The 21,447-nt window shown below is 58.7% G+C and overlaps 2 protein-coding genes across 8 annotated transcripts in view; one reads left to right on the top strand and one right to left on the bottom strand.

The window, feature by feature from the left end:
- Window positions 1-802, bottom strand: part of LOC121112011 (factor in the germline alpha-like) — a 5,496-nt gene extending 4,694 nt beyond the window's left edge. The window contains exon 1 of the mRNA XM_046903496.1: window positions 734-802. Within this exon, the coding sequence (XP_046759452.1) occupies window positions 734-802 (69 nt within the window). The remainder of the gene's footprint in view (window positions 1-733) is intronic.
- A 10,394-nt stretch (window positions 803-11,196) lies between these two features.
- Window positions 11,197-21,447, top strand: part of HK2 (hexokinase 2) — a 23,680-nt gene continuing 13,429 nt past the window's right edge. The window contains exon 1 of one of the 7 annotated variants that reach the window (XM_046903338.1): window positions 11,197-12,839. In XM_046903338.1, coding sequence (XP_046759294.1) covers window positions 11,238-12,839 — 1,602 coding nt within the window. In that variant the 5' untranslated portion in view covers window positions 11,197-11,237. Of the gene's footprint in view, window positions 12,840-18,322; window positions 18,466-19,095; window positions 19,182-19,254; window positions 19,308-19,487; window positions 19,560-21,447 lie in introns of those variants that run through there. The other 6 variants (NM_204212.2, XM_046903340.1, XM_046903339.1 and 3 more) reach the window with 6 other exon arrangements.

The raw sequence follows: 21,447 nt of genomic DNA, 5'->3' as shown, positions 1-21,447 counted from the left end.
CCCCCACCCCAAAGCACACGGTGATGCCCCATCCCAAATCAAACACTGACCCCAAAGCCCAAGGGCAAGCCCAGAGCCCCGACCCCAAAGCCCAAAGAGCAAGCCAGAGCCCCCCACCCCAAAGCAGCCCCCACCCCAAAGCAGCCCCCACCCCAAAGCAGCCCCCACCCCAAAGCAGCCCCCACCCCAAAGCAGCCCCCACCCCAAAGCAGCCCCCACCCCAAAGCAGCCCCCACCCCAAAGCAGCCCCCACCCCAAAGCAGCCCCCACCCCAAAGCAGCCCCCACCCCAAAGCAGCCCCCACCCCAAAGCACACGTGTGATGCCCCATCCCAAATCAACACTGACCCCAAAGCCCAAGGGCAAGCCCAGAGCCCCGACCCCAAAGCAGCCCCCACCCCAAAGCCCAAAGAGCAAGCCCGCAGCCCCCACCCCAAAGCAGCCCCCACCCCAAAGCAGCCCCACCCCCAAAGCAGCCCCCACCCCAAAGCAGCCCCCACCCCAAAGCAGCCCCCACCCCAAAGCAGCCCCCACCCCAAAGCAGCCCCCACCCCAAAGCAGCCCCCACCCCAAAGCCCAGGGCAAACTCTAACCCCAATCAACCTTGACCCCAAACCCCAGAACCCTAACATCAGCTCTGACCCCAAAGCACAGGGTGATCCTCAATCCCAAATCAACAACTGACCCCGAAGCCCAAGGCAAGCCCAGAACCCAGACCCCCAAACCCTACTGACCCAAACCAGCCCTGACCCAAACGCCAGGGCAAACTCTAACCCCAAATCAACCCCGACCCCAAAGCCCATGGTGCATCCTGACCCCAAACCAATATTGGACCCCAAAGCCCAGAACCCCAACATCAGTTCTGACCCAAAGCACACGGTGATCCTCAATCCCAAATCAACACTGACCCCAAAGAGCAAGCCCAGAGCCCCGACCCCAAAGCCGCCACGACCCCAAACCCCAGAATCAAACCCCCCAAATCAATATTGACCCCAAACCCCAGAACCCCAACATCAGCTCTGACCCCAAAGCACACGGTGATCCTCAATCCCAAATCAACACTGACCCCAAAGCCCAAAGAGCAAGCCTAGAACCCCGACCCCAAAGCCGCCACGACCCTAAACCCCTGGGCAAACTGTAACCCCAAATCAATATTGACCCCAAACCCCAGAACCCCAACATCAGCTCTAAACCCCAAAGCACACGGTGATGCCCCATCCCAAATCAACACTGACCCCAAAGCCCAAGAGCAAACCAGAACCCACACCCCAAACCCTACTGCACACTCTGACCCCAAATCAATATTGACCCCAAACCCCAGAACCCCACCCCCAAAACACCAGGGTGAACCCCTATCCCAAACCAACACTGACCCCAAAGCCCAAAGAGCAAGCCCAGAACCCACACCCCAAACCCCACTGCACACCCTGACCCCAAACCAGCCCTGACCCCAAACCCCAGGGCAAATTCTAACCCCAAATCAATATTGACCCCAAACCCCAGAACCCCAACATCAGCTCTGACCCCAAAGCACAGGGTGATCCTCAATCCCAAATCAACACTGACCCCAAAGCCCAAGGGCAAGCCCAGAACCCACACCCCAGAACCCAAGAACCCTGATCCCAAACCCCACAACCCTGACCCCAAGCCCCCAGTCCCAAACTCCAGGGTGAACCCTGACTCCAAAATCCATGTTGACCCCAAAGGCCAAGAGCAAACTCTCACCCCAAACCCCAGGGCGAACCCTGTCCCTAAATCAGCCCTGGCCCCAAATCCCAGAATCCTCACCCCAAACTGCAGGGCAAACCCCAACCCCAAATGAACCCCAAACCCCAGGGTGAACCTCAACCTCCCGTCAGCATCGACCCCAAAACCCCGACCCCAAACCCCCAGGAACCCCGAAGCCCTGATAACTGCGAGTCCTCAAACCCATAACTCGCAGTGACCCCAACCCCAAATAACTGTAGACTCCAAGAACCTCAACCCCAAAAACCCTGACCCCAAACATCCACGGGCGCAGTAAACGCAGACCCCGGGATCCCTGTCCCCTAAATAAGCTCTACAAACCACAACTCCCAATAACCACAGACCCCCAAAAAACCCCAACCCTAAATGGCTGGGAGCCCCCAAAACCATAACCCCCAGTAACCCCAACCCCCTAAAAACCATAGGCCCTAAGACCTGTGCGCCCCATTAACTGCAGCCCCCCATAACCACGATCCCCCCACCAACAGCAGACCCCAGACCCACAAACCCCCACCAACCCCAATAACTGTGAGCCTCCATAACCCTGACCCCACACTCACCCCAAATGGGATGGAAAAGCCAAACCCCACAACGCATCCCCCATGCACCACCAAGACCCCCCAACACCCCCAAACCCTTTGGGGTTCCCGGGGGACCCCTCACCCTCTCCCTTTCTTTGGCATTGGCCGCACGCCGCCTCTCCAGGACCCCCTCGGGGTCCCCCAAGGCCTTATAGGCCCCATTGGGGCCGCGGCGCAGGCGGGTGATGGGGGCGGCGTGGGGCGGGGGGCCGTGCTGATGGCTGAGCAGCACAGCCAGCACCTCGGGGGGGGGAGTGGGCAGCAGCACCCCCGGCACGCCCCGCTGATCCCCCATAACCGAGCTGTAGGGTCAGAACCAGCAGGGAAAGCAGCTCGTCTAAAAAAACCCTATAAAAGGCCTCGAAGTGCCTCTTAAATACCCGGGCCTAACGGGGGCTGCACCTGGCGCGCAGCTGGGGGTAACGAGCAGCGCCCTTTCCCCTAATTTCCCCTAATTAGTGCTCGTTTGGGGGCTGCACCGCTGCGCTCCATCCCTATCGGCCCTAAGATGAGCTCATGAGGCAGAGTGACCCCAAAGCTTAAAGTCCTGAATAAGGAAAGCCCTGAATAGGAAAGTGGGGGTATCTGGTTTTGGGATTGTGGGTGTTGGGGGTATCAGTTAAAGGGGGGATCTGGTTTTGGGGTTGTGGGTATTGGGGGTATCAGTTATTGGGGGTATCTGGTTTTGGGGTCGTGGGTATTGGGGGTATCAGTTATTGGGGGTATCTGGTTTTGGGGTTTCAGTTATTGGGGGTATCTGGTTTTGGGGTTTCAGTTATTGGGGGTATCTGGCTTTGGGGTCGTGGGTACTGGGGGTATCTGGTTTTGGGTTGTGGGTATTGGGGGTTTCAGTTATTGGGGGTATCTGGTTTTGGGATTGTGGGTATTGGGGGTATCTGGTTCTGGGGTCATGGGTATTGGGGGCATCAGTTATTGGGGGTATCTGGCTTTGGGGTCGTGGGTATTGGGGTTATCAGTTACTGGGGGTATCTGATTTGGGGATTGTGGGTTTTGGGGGTATCTGGCTTTGGGGTCGTGGGTACTGGGGGTAACTGGTTTTGGGGTTGTGGGTATTGGGGGCATCAGTTATTGGGGGTATCTGGTTTTGGGGTTTCAGTTATTGGGGGTATCTGGTTTTGGGGTTATGGGTATTGGGAGCATCAGTTATTGGGGGTATCTGGTTTGGGGGTCATGGGTATTGGGGGTTTCAGTTATTGGGGGTATCTGGTTTTGGGGTTGTAGGTATTGGGGTTATCAGTTACTGGGGGTATCTGGTTTTGGGGTCATGGGTATTGGGGGGTTCAGTTATTGGGGGTATCTGGTTTTGGGATCGTGGGTATTGAGGGTATCTGGTTTTGGGGTTGTGGGTATTGGGAGTATCAGTTATTGGGGGTATCTGGTTTTGGGGTCGTGGGTATTGGGGGTATCTGGTTTTGGGGTTGTGGGTATTGGAGGTTTCAGTTATTGGGGTATCTGGTTTTGGGGTCATGGATATTGGGGGTCTCAGTTATTGGGGTTATCTGGTTTTGGGGTCGTGGGTATTGGGGGTATCAGTTAAAGGGGGGATCTGGTTTTGGGGTCATGGATATTGGGGGTTTCAGTTACTGGGGGTATCTGCTTTTGGGGTCGTGGGTATTGGGGGTATCAGTTATTGGGGTATCTGGTTTTGGGGTCGTGGGTATTGGGAGTATCAGTTATTGGGGTATCTGGTTTTGGGATCGTGGGTATTGGGGGTATCAGTTAAAGGGGGGATCTGGTTTTGGGGTCATGGATATTGGGGGTATCTGTTTTTTAGGGGTATCTGGTTTTGGGGTTGTGTGTATTGGGGGTATCAGTTATTGGGGTATCTGGTTTTGGGGTCGTGGGTATTGGGGGTATCAGTTATTGGGGTATCTGGTTTTGGGGTCGTGGGTATTGGGGGGTCATGGTTATTGGTGGTATCTCGTTATTGGGGTAGTGGTTATGGGGAGTATCTGTTACTGGAGGTCATGGTTATTGGGGGTATCTGTTTTTGGGGTCCCGGTTATTGGGTTTCGGGATTATCCGTCATTAAAGATCATGATAATTGGGGTTATCTATTTGTGGGTCATGGTTATTGGGTGATCAGTTATTAGGGTCACTGGTTATTGGGGTTATGAGCATTGGGAGTATCAGCTATTGGGGTTATCTATTGGGGGGTCATGGTTATTGGGGTGATCAGTTATTAGGGTCACGGGTTATTGGGGTTATGAGCATTGGGAGTATCAGCTATTGGGGTTATCTGTTGGGGGGTCGCGGTTATCGGGGCTGTTAGGTATTGGGGTGCTGGTTATTGGGGTTATCTGTTCTTGCAGTTGTGGTTTGGGGGGTTATGGTTGTTGGGGTTATCAGTTGCTGGAGGCCATGGTCTTTGGGGTTATTAGGGTTATTGGGGTCACGGTTATTTGGGGTATCTATATTGGGGGTATCAGTTACTGGGGGTCATATTATTGGGGCTATTTGGGGTCTCCGTTATTTGGGGTATTAGTTATTGGAGGTATCCATCTTTGGGGTTATGGTTATTGGGGTGATCAGTGATTGGAGGTCATAGTTACTGGGATGATCAGTTGGTAGGGTTATTGGGGTCATGGTTATTGGGGGTATCAATATGTTTTGGGGCTATCGGTTATCGGGGTGATCAGTTATTGGAGGTCACAGGTATTGGGGTGATCGGGTATTGGGGTTACTGGTTATTGGGATCATTGTTATTGGGGTTATCGGGTATTGGGAATAGCAGCTGTTGGCATTATCGGGGTGATCAGTTATTAGGGTTACTGGTTATTGGGGTCATGGTCATTGGGGTTATCTGTTTTTGGGGTCATGACAGTGGGGGCTATTGGGTATTGAGGATATTGGTTGTTGGGGTGATCAGGTATTGGGGTTATCAGGTATTGGGGTTGTGATTATTGGGGTGATCAGGTATTGGGGTATCAGTTATTGGGGTTGTGATTATTGGGGTTATTGGGTATTGGGGTATCAGTTATTGGGGTTGTGATTATTGGGGTTATCAGGTATTGGGGTTGTATTGGGGTTGTGATTATTGGGGTGATCAGGTATTGAGGTTATCGGGTGTTGGGGTTGTGATTATTGGGGTGATCAGGTATTGGGGTTGTGATTATTGGGGTTATCGGGTATTGGGGTTATCAGGTACTGGGGTTGTGATTATTGGGGTTATCGGGTATTGGGGTTATCAGGTATTGGGGTTGTGATTATTGGGGTTATCGGGTATTGGGGTTATCAGGTATTGGGGTTGTGATTATTGGGGTTATCGGGTATTGGGGTTGTGATTATTGGGGTGATCAGGTATTGGGGTGATCAGGTATTGGGGTTGTGATTATTGGGGTTATCGGGTATTGGGGTATCAGATATTGGGGTTGTGATTATTGGGGTTATCAGGTATTGGGGTTGTGATTATTGGGGTTATCGGGTATTGGGGTATCAGTTATTGGGGTTGTGATTATTGGGGTTATCGGGTATTGGGGTGATCAGGTATTGGGGTTGTGATTATTGGGGTTATCAGGTATTGGGGTGATCAGGTATTGGGGTTATCGGTATTGGGGTTGTGATTATTGGGGTGATCAGGTATTGGGGTTGTGATTATTAGGGTTATCAGGTATTGGGGTATCAGTTATTGGAGTTGTGATTATTGGGGTAGTGATTATTGGGGTTATCAGGTGTTGGGGTATCAGTTATTGGGGTTGTGATTATTGGGGTTATTGGGTATTGGGGTATCAGTTGGTGGGGTTATCAGTTACTGCAGTCGTGGTTATTGGGATCATCGTGGTTGGAGTTCTCACTTAGTGGGTTTATTGATTTTTGGGGCCACGGTTGTCGGGGTTTTTGGGGTTATCAGTTATCGGAGGTCACAGTTCTTGGGATTATCAGTTATTGGTGTCGTCGTTGTTGGGGTTATCAGTTATTGGGGTTATCAGTTATCGGAGGTCACAGTTCTTGGAGTTATCAGTTATTGGGGTTGTGGTTATGGGGTTTATTGATTCGTTTTTGGGGGCGGCATCGCAGTCGTTGAGGTTACCAATTGTTGGGGTTCTCTCTAAAGAAGGGGTGTGTGGCCCTCGAAGAAAGCAGCCAAAACGTGGTGCTGTCCCCCCAAAACAGCCCTAAGATGTGCGGCCGCAGAGCGACCCCAAAGCGTCCCCCCAAAAAGGGACCTCGTGGTCAATCGGCCCCACAGGGACGGACGGCCCGGAAGGGAGGAGTGGGGTTGGAGGCCCCGCGTCCCTACTAATATGGGATGCCGAAAAGTCCGAGTGTGTGCATTAATAGGGCGGGAGGTTTCGGTAGGTGGCAGTGTGACCCCACAGCCGCTGCTGAACCCCACAACTGCCCGGAAATGGGGGGAATTCCCGTAAATTATGGGGCTGCTGAGCATCCCGTTGCTCCGTGTTGATCACTTGGGGGGCGCCGAGCTCTATTGGGGTCGTAGTGATTGAGGGTATCAGTTATTGGGGGTATTGCTTTTTTTGGGGTCACGGTCATTGGGAGTATCGGTTATTGGGAGCATTGGTTATTGGGGTCGTGGGTTTTGGGGTTCCAGTGATTGGGGTCGTGATTATTGAGGGTATTATCATGATTATTGGGGTGTTATCAGTTATTGGGGTCATGGTTGTTGGGGGTATTATTTTTGGGGGGTTATTGGGGTATTGGTGGGGGTATCAGTTATTGGAGTCACAGATATTGGGGGATTGGTTATTGGGGTCATGGCTTGGGGTGGGTCATGGTGATTAGGGGTATTTAGTGGTTATTGGGGTCATGGTGATTGGGGTCATGGTTATTGGGGGTATTGGTTATTGGAGTCACAGATATTGGGGGGCATAGGTTATTGGGGTCACAGTTGTTGGAGAGATGGTTTTGGGGGGGTTATTGGTTATTGGGGGTTTTGTTATTGGGGTTTTGTTATTGGGATCATAGCTATTGAGGGTATTGTTTTGGGGGGTTGTCAGTTATTGGGGTCACGGTTATTGGGGGTATCAGAGTGACAGATACTGGGGGGCATAGGTTATTGGGGTCACAGTTATTGGAGTGATGGTTTTGGGGGGTATCGGTGATTGGGGTCATGGTTATTGAGGGTTTTGTTATTGGGGTTGTGGTCATTGGGGCTATTGGTTATTGGGGTCACGGTTACCGGGGATATCAGTTATCAGAGTCACAGATTTTGGGGGCATTGGTTATTGGGGTCGCAGCGGAGGCTTGGTTTTGGGGAGTCATAGCGATTTGGGGTATCCATTTTTGGGGTCGTGGTGATTGGGTTATTGGGGGGGGGTTATTGAGGTCATGGTTTGGGGGGTATCCGTTAATGGAGTCACAGATATTTGGGGGTGTAGGTTGTTGGGGTACAGGTTACTGGGGTCACAGTCATCGGAGGCATGGTTTGGGGGGTCATAGTGATTGGGGTATCGGTTATCGGGGTGACGGGGCGTACTGTTTTTGGGGGGGTTGTTGGAGTCACAGGTATTGAGGCTACGGGTTACTGGGGTCGTAGTTATCGATGGTACGGTTTTGGGGCGATGGTGGTTTTGGGATGACGGTTAACGGGGTCACGGTTGTTGGAGGTGTTGGTTTGGGGGTTCAAAGAGATGGTAGGTTGCGGTGGTTGGTTTGGGGGGGTCATGGTTATGGGGAATTGGCTTTTGGGGACACGTGCATCCCCACCCCGCCCCGCCGGGCTCTGACGTATCCCATTAATCACGGGACTGGAAAATCACCCGCTGTCTCCGATTTCCCTCTCCGGGAAGGTCGGGGGGAAGGGCAGCGCCGGGGCTGTGGGGCGGCCCTATTCCGATGAGCGCAATCTCCTGGCGCGGCCCCAAGTGTCACATGGGGCCGTTGGAGGAGCTCCATCCCAATGGGGCCGGGTGGATCCTGAGTGATCCTACAGGCGTCGATCCGAAGGACCCGGCTCCCTTTTTCCCTGACCTGGCACCCACCCCATTGAGTGGCATCCCCGTACGGTCCTCTGCTTTGGGGTGGGGGCAGACCCTATAAAGCATTGCGGGGGGGAATTGTGAGCTGTGTGTCAAACGAAATCCCATTAGCGAACCCCAAAGCCTTCCGTGAGACCCTCCCCGTGCTGCGGTTCCCTCCTTCACCTTCTGCTGGTGGTGCCGACCCCATAGGAATCGCCCCCAGAGATGCCCCACTTTGGGGACCGGCCATATAGATCCTAAATAGATAGATATGTGTGGGTTTGGCACGCTGGCCCAGCAGGAGCCCCCCACATCTATGGGGCGGATTCATCCCTCGTTCCCCATCGGGATGTGACCTAATGGGGATGCTCCCATCCCGGCTTTGGGATGGGGGGCAATTATGTGTGTAATAGGGCAGAAACGAGAACTTTGCCCGCTGTGCAGGTGGAGCTTGAAAGCCCTCATTCTGCTATTAGGGTCATAAAGCTCTCTCCGGTGCCATAAATCCTTATCTTGGTGGAGGGGGACGGATAGTTCCGGAAACCCAAAGGACATTCACACCCCAAACCCCACACTGATGTCTTCCCCCAATGTCTTCCACATTGGGGAGTGGTGTGGCCGGGCAGCGGGGTGCGTTTCCCCTACAGGAGCAGTAGGGTCGTTTGGAGTTAGTGGGATAAGGGCTCTGCTCCGGGTCTGGGGGGTATTATAGGGGATTTCTGTAGGGCAACAAGCCATGCTGCCATTGGGCTGACGGCGGCGGTGGGCTGCGTGCATTGGATGTATGGGATGGGGATGAGGACAGGGATGGGGACGAGGTGGGATGGGAGGGACAGAGATTTGGGAATGGGTGGGGTGGGAATGAGAATGGGGATGGGATAGGATGGGGACAGGAATGGGTATGGGGTGAGAATGGGATGGGAATGAGATTTGGGTTGGGATGGGATGGAGTGGGCATGCAGTGAGAGTGGGATGGGGATGGCATAGGATGAGGATAGCGACCGGGATGGGAATGGGATAGGAATGGGATGGAATGGGATGGGGATGCGATTTGGGATGAGGATAGGATGGAATGGGCATGCAATGAGGATGAGAGGGGGATGGGATGGGGATGAGGATAGCAACAGGGATAGGGACAGAGACAGGGATGAAGATGGATGGGGATGAGGATTAGGGCGGGGAGGGGAATGAGTATGGGATGGTATGGGGGCAGGAATGGGGATGGGATGGAAGTGGGATAGGGATGGGGATGGGTGAGGATAGAGATGAGGATGGGGACAGGAATGGGGATGGAGATGGGATAGGATGGGAATGAGGATGGAGATGGGGTGAAGATGAAGATGGGCTAGGATGGGATGAGGGTGGGGATGGGGATGGAGATGAGATAGGATGGGATGGGGATGGGGTGAAGATGGAGATGGGACGGGATGGGAATGAGGACAGGGATGGGGATGGAGATGAGATAGGATGGGAATGAGGGTGGGGATGGGGTTAAGATGGAGATGGGACAGGATGGAAATGAGGGTGGGGTGAAGATGGAGATGGGATAGGATGGGAATAGGGTGAAGATGGAGATGAGGCAGGATGGGAATGAAGACAGGGATGGGGTGAAGATGGAGATGGGATGGGAATGAGGGCAGGGATGGGGATGGAGATGGGATAGGATGGGATAGGATGGAAATGAGGGCAGGGACGGGGATGGGGTGAAGATGGAGATGGGATGGGAATGGGATAAAGATGGAGATGGGATAGGATGGGAATGGGGATGGGGTGAAGATGGAGATGGGATGGGAATGGGATAAAGATGGAGATGGGATAGGATGGGAATGGGGATGGGGTGAAGATGGAGATGGGATGGGAATGGGATAAAGATGGAGATGGGATAGGATGGGAATGGGGATGGGGTGAAGATGGAGATGGGATAGGATGGAAATGAGGGTGGGGATGGGGTGAAGATGGAGATGGGATGGGGATGGGGTGAAGAGGGAGATGGGGCAGGATGGGAATGAGGGTGGGGATGGGGTGAAGATGGAGATGGGATGGGAATGAGGACAGGGATGGGGATGGGGTGAAGATGGAAATGGGATAGGATGGAAATGAGGGTGGGGATGGGGTGAAGATGGAGATGGGATGGGAATGAGGGTGGGGTGAAGATGGAGATGGGATGGGAATGAGGGCAGGGATGGGGACGGAGATGGGAAGGAGGGCAGGAACAGAGAGGGGATGCGGACAGCGATGGGGATGGATGGGAATGGGGAGGGGATGGGCTCAGATGGGTCCATCTCCGCACCCGGCCGAGGGAAGGCGCCGCGCTCGGAGCGGACCCCGGACTGAGCGCAGGGCTGAAGCTCCGCGCCTGAGAGCCGAACCCTCCGCGCTTAACTCTGCGCGGCCGGGCTGGGAATCCGCGCGGGGTTACGGTGGGGAAGCGATCCTTTCCGGCGCTGCCCTCCCGCCTCGTTAATCCCGTCTGATGGAATTAAGGAGCCGTCCTCAATAAACCTCTTTGCTCACAGCTCCTCTTCCGGAGCCGCGCGTGGCTGCGGTCACGTAGGGATGGGGGGGGTGGGGGAGGCGGCCGCGTGCCCCCCAACCCCCCCACCCCCCCGGGGCAGGTAACATCTCAGCGTCCAAAGGGAAAAGGAAAGGAGACGGGCATCGGATTCGTCACCGAACCGTCCGCCTCGCGGGGCGATGTCGGCGCTGCGCGGCGGGGCGGCGCACGGCGACCCACGGAGACCCACGGAGCTGTGACGGCAGCGCTGCCCCGCGGGACCCCCGGCGGGGAGTCCGACCCACGCGGAGCGCGGGGATCCGCGCCGCTTCGCAGCCCCGTCCCACGGCTCGGGGGATTACAGCCGAGCCCCGCAAAATCCCGTCTTATCCCCGCCGTGCGCAGCCAATGGCCGCCCGTCGGCTGCCATAAAGCCCGCAGGAGCGCAGCAAAAGGGCCAAAAAGCGCCGCCGGGATGGGGGCGGTGAGCGCGGAGATGGGGGCGGTGAGCGCTGAGATGGGGGCGGTGAGCGCTGAGATGGGGGCGGTGAGCGCTGAGATGATGGGGGTGGGGAGCACTGAGGTGGGGGCGATGAGCACCAACAGCGGGACTGAGACCACCGGGACTGGAATGGGGACAACAGGCACTGAGATGGGGGCGATGAGCACTGAGATGGGGACGATGAGCACTGGGGTTGGGATGATGAGCACCCAGATGGGGGTGATGAGCACCAGGGCTGGGATGATGGGCACTGAAATGGAGTCAATGACCACCCAGATGGGGGTGATGAGCACTGAGATGGGGGCGATGAGCACTGAGATGGGGACAGTGACCACCCAGATGGGGATGACGACCACCCAGATGGGGATGATGAGCACCGAGGCCGGGATGATGGGCACTGAGATGGAGCCGATGACCACTGGGGTTGGGATGGAGGCCACCACGTTGGGGTCAATGAGCACTGAGATGGGGACGATGACCACCAAGATTGGGATGATGAGCACTGAGATGGGGGTGATGAGCACTGAGATGGGGACGATGACCACTGGGGTTGAGATGGAGGCCACCACGTTGGAGTCAATGAGCACTGAGATGGGGATGTTGAGCACCCAGATGGGGACAGCGACCACCGGGACTGCAATGGGGACAACGGGCACTGAGATGGGGACGATGACCACCCAGATGGGGACGACGACCACCCAGATGGGGGCGATGAGCACCGAGGCCGGGATGATGGGCACTGAGATGGAGCCGATGACCACTGGAGTTGGGATGGAGGCCACCACGTTGGAGTCAATGAGCACCCAAATGAAGTCAATGACCACCAAGATTGGGATGATGAGCACCCAGATGGGGACAGCGACCACCGGGACTGGAATGGGGACAACGGGCACTGAGAGTGAGACGATGAGCACTGATATGGGGACGATGACCACTGGGGTTGGGATGATGGCCACCAAGTTGGAGTCAATGAGCAATGAGATGGGGACAGCGACCACCTGGACTGGAATGGGGACAACGGGCACTGAGAGAGAGACGATGAGCACTGAGATGGGGACGATGAGCACTGAGATGGGGACAATGACCACCCAGATGGGGACGATGATCACCCAGATGGGGGCGATGAGCACCGAGGCCGGGATGATGGGCACTGAGATGGAGCCAACGACCACTGGGGTTGGGATGGAGGCCACCACGTTGGAGTCAATGAGCACTGAGATGGGGACGACGACCACCAAGATTGGGATGATGACCACCCAGATGGGGGCGATGACCACCCAGATTGGAACAACGACCACCCAGATGGGGGCGATGAGCACCCGGATGGGGACAGCGACCACCGGGACTGGAATGGGGACAATGGACACTGAGAGTGAGATGATGAGCACTGAGATGGGGGCGATGACCACCCAGATGGGGGCGATGAGCACCAACAGTGGGACTGAGACCACCAGGACTGGAATGGGGACAACGGGCACTGAGATGGGGACGATGACCACCCAGATGGGGGCGATGAGCACCGGGATGGAGACAACGACAGCCGAATGGGCGGCGAGTGGGACGGGCAGTGTGCAGGTAAGGGGCCGTGCCCCACATGTGTAGGGACGTCTGTGCTTTGGGGTCAGCGTGAGGGGGTCAGCCCCCTCCCAACGGAAGCGGTGGGGGATGGGGATTCCGGACACCGTGCAACAAATTGATAACCCCAAATAATTGGCGGAAGGAGGAGGAGCTGCTCGGGGATTTGGGGCTTTCTGGGAAGGAAGCAGCATTTCCCATCATTTGGAGATCGCCAAAACCTATAGGGACCCCGCTGATTCATAGGCATCCACAGAGCCATATAGGGATCCCCCAAATCTATAGGGATCCCCCAAATCTGTAGGGCAGCCCCAGAGCCATAAGGGACTCCCCAAATCTATAGGGATCCCCCAGATCTGTAGGGCAGCCCCAGAGCCATAAGGGACTCCCCATATCTATAGGGATCCCCCAAACCTGTGGGGCATCTCCAGAGCCATAGAGACCCCCAAAACCTATAGGGACCCCGCTGATTCATAGGCATCCACAGAGCCATATAGGGACCCTCCAAATCTATAGGGATCCCCCAAATCTGTAGGGCAGCCCCAGAGCCACAAGGGACTCCCCATATCTATAGGGATCCCCCAAATCTGTAGGGCAGCCCCAGAGCCACAAGGGACTCCCCATATCTATAGGGATCCCCCAAATCTATAGGGATCTCCCAAATCTGTAGGGCAGCCCCAGAGCTGTAAGGGACTCCCCATATCTATAGGGATCCCCCAAATCTGTAGGGCAGCCCCAGAGCCATAAGGGACTCCCCAGATCTATAGGGATCCCCCAAATCTGTAGGGCAGCCCCAGAGCCATAAGGGACTCCCCAAATCTATAGGGATCCCCCAAACCTGTGGGGCATCTCCAGAGCCATAGAGACCCCCCAAATCTATAGGGACCCCGCTGATTCATAGGCATCCACAGAGCCATATAGGGACCCTCCAAATCTATAGGGATCCCCCAAATCTGTAGGGCAGCCCCAGAGCCATAAGGGACTCCCCAAATCTATAGGGATCCCCCAAATCTGTAGGGCAGCCCCAGAGCCATAAGGGACTCCCCATATCTATAGGGATCCCCCAAATCTATAGGGATCCCCCAAATCTGTAGGGCAGCCCCAGAGCCATAAGGGACTCCCCAAATCTATAGGGATCCCCCAAACCTGTAGGGCATCTCCAGAGCCATAGAGACCCCCAAAACCTATAGGGACCCCGCTGATTCATAGGCATCCACAGAGCCATATAGGGACCCTCCAAATCTATAGGGATCCCCCAAATCTGTAGGGCAGCCCCAGAGCCACAAGGGACTCCCAATATCTATAGGGATCCCCCAGATCTATAGGGATCCCCCAAATCTGTAGGGCAGCCCCAGAGCCATAGGGACCCCCAGAGCCATAAGGGACTCCCCAAATCCATCGGGACCCCCAAATCCAGAGGGTATGTGCAGAGCCATAAGGGATCCCCAGAGCCATAGGGACCCCCAAATCCATGCAGACCCCCCAGGTCCATAAGGGATCCCCAGATCCATAGGGACACCCCTAATCCATAATAGAAACCCAGATCCATGAAGGACCTCCAGACCCATAGGGCGTATCCAGAGCCATAAGAGATCCCCAAATCCTTTAAGGCACCCCAAAATCCATAAGGGGTCTCCCGGACCCGTAGGAACCCCCAGAGCCATAGGGACCCCCAGAGCCATAGGGACCCCCAGAGCCATAGGAACCCCCAGAGCCATAGGGACCCCCAGGCCCATAGGGACCCTCAGACCCATAGGGACCCTCAGACCCATAGGAACCCCCAGAGCCATAGGGACCCCCAGAGCCATAGGGACCCTCAGACCCATAGGGACCCCCAGAGCCATAGGAACCCCCAGAGCCATAGGGACCCCCAGACCCATAGGGACCCTCAGACCCATAGGGACCCTCAGACCCATAGGAACCCCCAGAGCCATAGGGACCCCCAGAGCCATAGGGACCCTCAGACCCGTAGGGACCCCCAGAGCCATAGGGACCCCCAGAGCCATAGGAACCCCCAGAGCCATAGGGACCCCCAGAGCCATAGGAACCCCCAGAGCCATAGGGACCCCCAGACCCATAGGGACCCCCAGGCCCATAGGGACCCTCAGACCCATAGGGACCCTCAGACCCATAGGAACCCCCAGAGCCATAGGGACCCCCAGAGCCATAGGGACCCTCAGACCCATAGGGACCCTCAGACCCATAGGAACCCCCAGAGCCATAGGGACCCTCAGACCCATAGGGACCCTCAGACCCATAGGGATACACTGTGGGATGGCAGAGGGTTGGAATCCGTTCTGCACATGGGGCCATTCCTGAGGGTTTGGTCCTTCCTCTCCATTTCCGCTCCATTTCCCCTCTTTATTTCCCATTTCCCCTCTTTATTTCCCATTTCCCCTCTTTATTTCCCCTCCCCTTTTCTCCTCTTTATTCCTCCCTTTCTCCCTCCTCCCACTCCCCCCATTTCCCTTTAATCCCATTTCCCTCCCCCCCACCCCCCCAATCCCATACAACACACCCCACGGCATCCGTACCCCAAAAAGCGGCGGTCACCCCGAGGCACAGAGCCCAAAGGATGAGCCAACGGACCCACAGCGGGCAGAGACCCCCACCCCCCCAAATCCCACTGCGGCCTCAGGCTTATGGGCTGCTTATGGGGCAGCGTCGGGGGGAGGGGATGGGGATTTGGGGCGCCCCACAGCTCCGAGCTGCGCCGTGGGGTGATGGGTGATGCGGGCTGACGGGTGCACACGGATGGCTGCGCACGGCAGTGGGGCACATTGCGGGCCATGTGACGGCACACGGGGCTGTGGGGCGGGCGATGTGGGGCGCTGTGTGTGCACACGTGTCGTCATCCCCCCCCCCCATCCTACCCACGCCCCCATAGACATCCTCACCCCCCCACCCCCCGTTACATCTTCTCCCATCCCAAAGTGCTCACCCCATCTGTGCTCACCCCACTGACGCATCCCTGTCCCATGAACACCCCACCCCACCCCATATACAGCCCCCGCCCCATATGGATGCCCACCCACCCCATACATCCCCCCAATACACCCCCCACCCCTTACGCACACCCACTCCATATACACCTCCACCGTATATCCTCTCCCCCCCATACACCCACCCCATACATCCCTACCCCATATGCACCCTCCACTACACCCCCTTTATCCCATACGCTCCCACCCCCCACCCAATACACCCCCACCCCATAGACCCCCCCACCCCATAGACCCCCCCACCCCATACATCCCCAGCCCATATATCCCTCCTTGCCCCAGATACACCCCCCCACACCCCATACACACCCCCACCCCACATCCCCACCCCAAACACCCCCCTCCTCATACACCCACCCCACACACGCTCTGAACCCACCCACCCCACACCCCCACCCCATATACGCCCTCACCCCACACATCCCCACTCCCCACCCCCATCTCATATATATGCCCACCCCACACCCCCACCCCATACATACCCCTCCACTCCCCACCCCACACACCCCTATCCCATACACACCCCCACCCCACACATCCCTGCCCTACACTCTTCACCCCCCCACCCCACACATCCTCACCCCCCTCCCCCACACCCCACCCCTCCACCGCACACCTCCCCCACCCCACAGATAGCCCCCCTACACAAACCCCCACCCCATACACACCCCCCTATGCACACTACCACCCCATATACCCCCCACCCCACACACCCCCCCACCCCATAGATAGCCTCCCTACACACCCCCCCACCCCATACACACACCCCCTCCACCCCCCCATCCCTCACACCCCCCACCCCACACATCCCCCATCCCACACCCCCCCAACATCCCTACCCCCCCACCCCACACACACCCCCACCCCATCCATCCCACACCCCCCACCCCACACACACCCCCATCCCACACAACCCACACCCCCAACCCCACACCCCCACCCCATACCTACACACCCCCCCACCCCATGCACACACCCCCTCCACCCCCCACCCCACACATCCCCCATCCCACACCCCCCCAACATCCCTACCCCCCCACCCCACACACGCCCCCACCCCATAGATAGCCCCCCTACCCACACTCCCTCCACATACACCCCCATCCCACCCAACCCCCAACCCCACACCCCCACCCCATACCTACACCCCCTACACACCCTCCCACCCCATACACACACCCTCTCCACCCCCACCCCTCACACCCCCCACCCCACACATCCCCCATCCCACACCCCCCCAGCATCCCTACCCCCCCACCCCATACACACCCCCCCTTTCTACACCCCCCCATCCCATGCACACATCCCTTCCACCCCCCACCCCGCACACACCCCCACCCCATAGATACCCCCCCTACACACACCCCCACCCCACCCAACCCCACCCACAGCCCCCAACCCCACACCCCCACCCCATACACACCCCCACCCCATAGATAGCCCCCCTACACACACCCCCACCCCATCCAACCCAACCCACACCCCCATCCCATACACATCCCCCCTACACATCCCCCCATCCCATGCATACACCCCCTCCACCCCCCACCCCAAACATACCCCCACCCCATAGATAGCCCCCCTACACACACCCCCACCCCACCCATCCCACACCCCCAACCCCACACCCCCACCCCATACACACCCCCACCCCATAGATAGCCCCCCTACCCACACTCCCTCCACATACACCCCCATCCCACCCAACCCCCAACCCCACACCCCCACCCCATACCTACACCCCCTACACACCCTCCCACCCCATACACACACCCCCTCCACCCCCCACCCCTCCACCCCCCACCCCTCACACCCCCCACCCCCCACATCCCCCATCCCACGCCCCCAACATCCCTACCCCCCCACCCCACACACCCCCCCCCCCTACACACACCCCCACCCCATACGCAGCCCCCCTACACACCCCCCCATCCCATGCACACAGCCCCTCCACCCCACATCCCTCACACCCCCCACCCCACACCCCCCCCAACATCCCTACCCCCCCACCCCACACACACCCTCACCCCATAGATACCCCCCCTACACACACCCCAACCCCACCCATCCCACACCCCCCAACCCCACACCCCCAACCCCATACACACCCCCACCCCATAGATACCCCCCCTACACACACCCCCACCCCACCCATCCCACACCCCCAACCCCATACACACCCCCACCCCATAGATACCCCCCCTACACACCCCCCCACCCCACCCAACCCAACCCACAGCCCCCAACCCCACTCCCACCCCATACACCCCCCCCCTCCACACCCCCCCCATCCCATATTCTCCCACCCCCCCCCCCCCCCCCCCCCCCCCCCCCCCCACTCTCTTATGGCGCCCCCTCGCGGCGCTCCATCCCCCCGTGGGGATCACACACCCTCGCGGGTCCGCCAATGGGGCAGCGGCGACGGCGCGGCGTCACGGAGGGCGGAGGGGGGGCGGGGGGGGGGCCGGGGAACTCCTCAATGAGGCTCAGCGCGACGGGCGGGATCGGGCGCACCGCACCGCACCGCTCCGCACCGCACCGCTCCGCACCGCACCGCAGCAATGATCGCGTCCCATCTGCTCGCCTATTTCTTCACGGAGCTCAACCATGACCAGGCGCAGAAGGTGGGAGGGGGGCGCGGGGAGTTGGAGTTGGGGGGAAAGTGGGGAACGTGCGGGAGAAATGGAGAGGTGAAAAGGGGAGGGGGCGTCGGAAGAGGGGAGGGGTGGGAGAGTGGAAGGAAGGGAGGGGAAAGAGGGAGGAAGGGGGAGAGAAAGGAGGGGAGTGGGGGAAAATGGAAACGTGGGGAGGGGGAAAGTGGAAAGGGGGAGAGAGGAAAGGGGAAAAGGGAAAAGGAAAAAAGTGAAAACAAAATGGGGGGGGGGAAGGAAAAGGAGAAGAAAGGGAGAGGGGAAGAAAAGGGGGAAAGGAACGGAGGAAAAAAGGGAAGGAGAAAAAAGTGGAAAAGAGGAGAAAATGGGGGAAAAAGGGGGGAAAATGGAAAAAAAAAAAGAAAAAAAAGAAAATGAAAGGAAAAATGGGGGGGAGGGCGAAAAAAAATGAAGTGAAAAGAGGAAGAAATGGAAGAAAAAAAGGGAAAAGGCGGAAAAAAGAGCGGCGGCGCCGGCGCTGTCCCCGCGTGGCCGTGGGCGGGCTGAGCGCTGCCGCCGTGCGGGACGTGCCCCGCGTGTCCCCGCGTGGCCCCGCGGACGGGGGGGGGTCCGGGCCGGGCCGGGGGGGTCCCGCGGGATGCGGGGCGGCGAAACGCGGTGGGATTCGGGGAACGGAGCGGCGGAGCGGGGCTGAGCGCGGCCCCTTTGTTCGGACGGAGCATCGCGTGGTGGATGCGGGGCGGGGGGGGGGGGGGCGTCGTGTGGGGCGGGGGGTTGGGGGGGGGAGGGGGGGCTGCGGATGGGGCAGAGATGGGGAGGAGGAGGAGAGCGGCGCGCCACGCTGGCTGCGCTCGGTAGGAAGGGAAGAAAGGGGGGGTGGGGGGGGGAGAAAGAAAAAGAAGTGCCGAAAGTGCCCGAGGAGCCCCGATGTGTGGGGCGGGGGGGGCGGGGGGGGCACGTGGGAGCGGGTTGTGTAACGCGGGGCGGGGGGGGGAAGGAGGGGAGGGGGGGGGGGGGGGTCCGCCCGCGCTGCCGTTGCGGAGCGGCTCCGTGCGGGAATGGGGCGGCGGTGGCGGCGTCCCGGTGGGGGTTCGGGGCTGAAAGCGGTGGGGGTCTTTTTGGGGGGGGGGGGGGGCGGCACCGCACGGCAGAGCTGCCCCATAGGGGACCCCGGTGGGGTAGGAAATGCGGGGTTTGCGGGTTCGTTCCGTTCCGTTCGGTCGCGTTTTCAGAGCGAATTGGGGTTGGGGGGGGCGGATCCGCGACGCCCCAAAGGCCGCGCAGCCCCACAACCTGAGTGGGTGAAGGGGAGGGGGGGGGGGGGGCGGCCCCACGTACCCCTCACTGCCCCCCCGTGGGATGCAGTGGGTTGGGGGGGGGGTGGCGGCTGACAGCGGGGTAAAGTGACAGTGGGGTGACTCACACGGCTGAGGTGACTGACAGCGGGGTGACAGCGGGGTGACAGCGGGGTGACAGCGGGGTGACAGCGGGGTGACGGCCCCCAGCGGGCAGTTCGTGACCCCCAGCCCATCAGCTCTCCTCCTCCCCCCGTGTTTTTCCTCACCCCCCCCCCCCCCAATAGGGGCTGTGTGACTGCGGGGTGTTGGGGGCGGCCCCTCCTCGTCCCATCAGTGGGGCGGACGGACAGACAGATACAGATGGATAGATTTCCCCCCCCCCCACCCCTCCTTCCATCGCCTTTAGGGATTTTCGGGGCAGATTTAAAGAGCATCCCCTGCGGATGATGAATGGGGCCAAGGAGGGATGGATGGGGCCAAGGAAAGGTGGGGATGGGTGAGTGGGGCCAAGGAGGGGTGAATGGGGCTGAGGAAGAATGAGTGGGGCCAAGGAAGGATGGATGGATGGGGCCGAGGAATGAGTGGGGCTGATAAGGGATGGGTGGGTGAATGGGGCTGAGGAGGGATGGATGGGGCTGATAAGGGATGGGAGGGTGAGTGGGGCTGAGGAGGGATGGATGGGGCTGATAAGGGATGGGAGGGTGAGTGGGGCTGAGGAGGGATGGATGGGGCCAAGGTAGGGTGAGAGGGGCTGGAGGTGGATGGATGGGGCTGAGGAGGGGTGAATGGGGCTGAGGAGGGATGGGAGGGTGAGTGGGGCTGAGGAGGGTGAGGGGGGCTGAGAAATGATGAGTGGGGCTGAGGAGGGACGGATGGGGCCGAGGAAGGATGGGTGGATGGATGGATGGGGCTGAGGAAGAGTGAGTGGGGCTGAGGAGGGGTGAATGGGGCTGAGGAAGGATGGATGGGGCTGATAAGGGATGGGAGGGTGAGTGGGGCTGAGGAGGGTGAGGGGGGATGGGGATGGATGGATGGGGCTGAGGAAGGGTGAGTGGGGCTGAGGAGGGACGGATGGGGCCGAGGAAGGATGGGTGGATGGATGGATGGATGGGGCTGAGGAAGAGTGAGTGGGGCTGAAGAGGGGTGAATGGGGCTGAGGAAGGACGGGTGGACGGATGGATGGATGGGGCTGAAGAAGGGTGAGTGGGGCTGAGGAAGGGTCAGTGGGGCCAAGCAGGGATGGGTGGACGGCTGAGGCTGAGGCTGGCTGGATGAATGAGTGGGGCTGAGGACCGATGGATGGGGCTGAGAAATGGGTGCAGGGCTGGGGAGGAGGAACCGGCCCGGCAGGAACGCGGTGACTCAGCCCGGCTGGAAGTGACTCCGGGCTGCGTCACGGGGGCTCGGCTGCGCTGTGGGGTCACAGCGTGCACACGTGGGGCGCTGAGGATGTGGGGCTGCGGGGTCACGGGAGCGGCGCGGCCATCGTCACCTTCCGGGATGGGAGAATGGGGTCAACGCTCCCCGGAGCTGCGGGGTTCTGTGGGGCGAAGGGTTGGGTAGGAGAAAGGGGGGGAGGGGGGGGTTCCCCACGCTCGGTGCTTTCGGTTCAGCGCAGCTCGGGGTTCAAACCTTCCGGGGCCGGATGCAGTTTTCATGCGTAAGGGCTGTCTGCTTCTCCTCGTGCCAAAAAGCG

Source organism: Gallus gallus, chromosome 22 (genome assembly GCF_016699485.2).
Source record: "Gallus gallus isolate bGalGal1 chromosome 22, bGalGal1.mat.broiler.GRCg7b, whole genome shotgun sequence".
In the NCBI taxonomy this organism is placed as follows: domain Eukaryota; kingdom Metazoa; phylum Chordata; class Aves; order Galliformes; family Phasianidae; genus Gallus; species Gallus gallus.
Note: the sequence above shows the minus strand (reverse complement) of the source record. Positions and strands in the feature narration are given on the sequence as shown.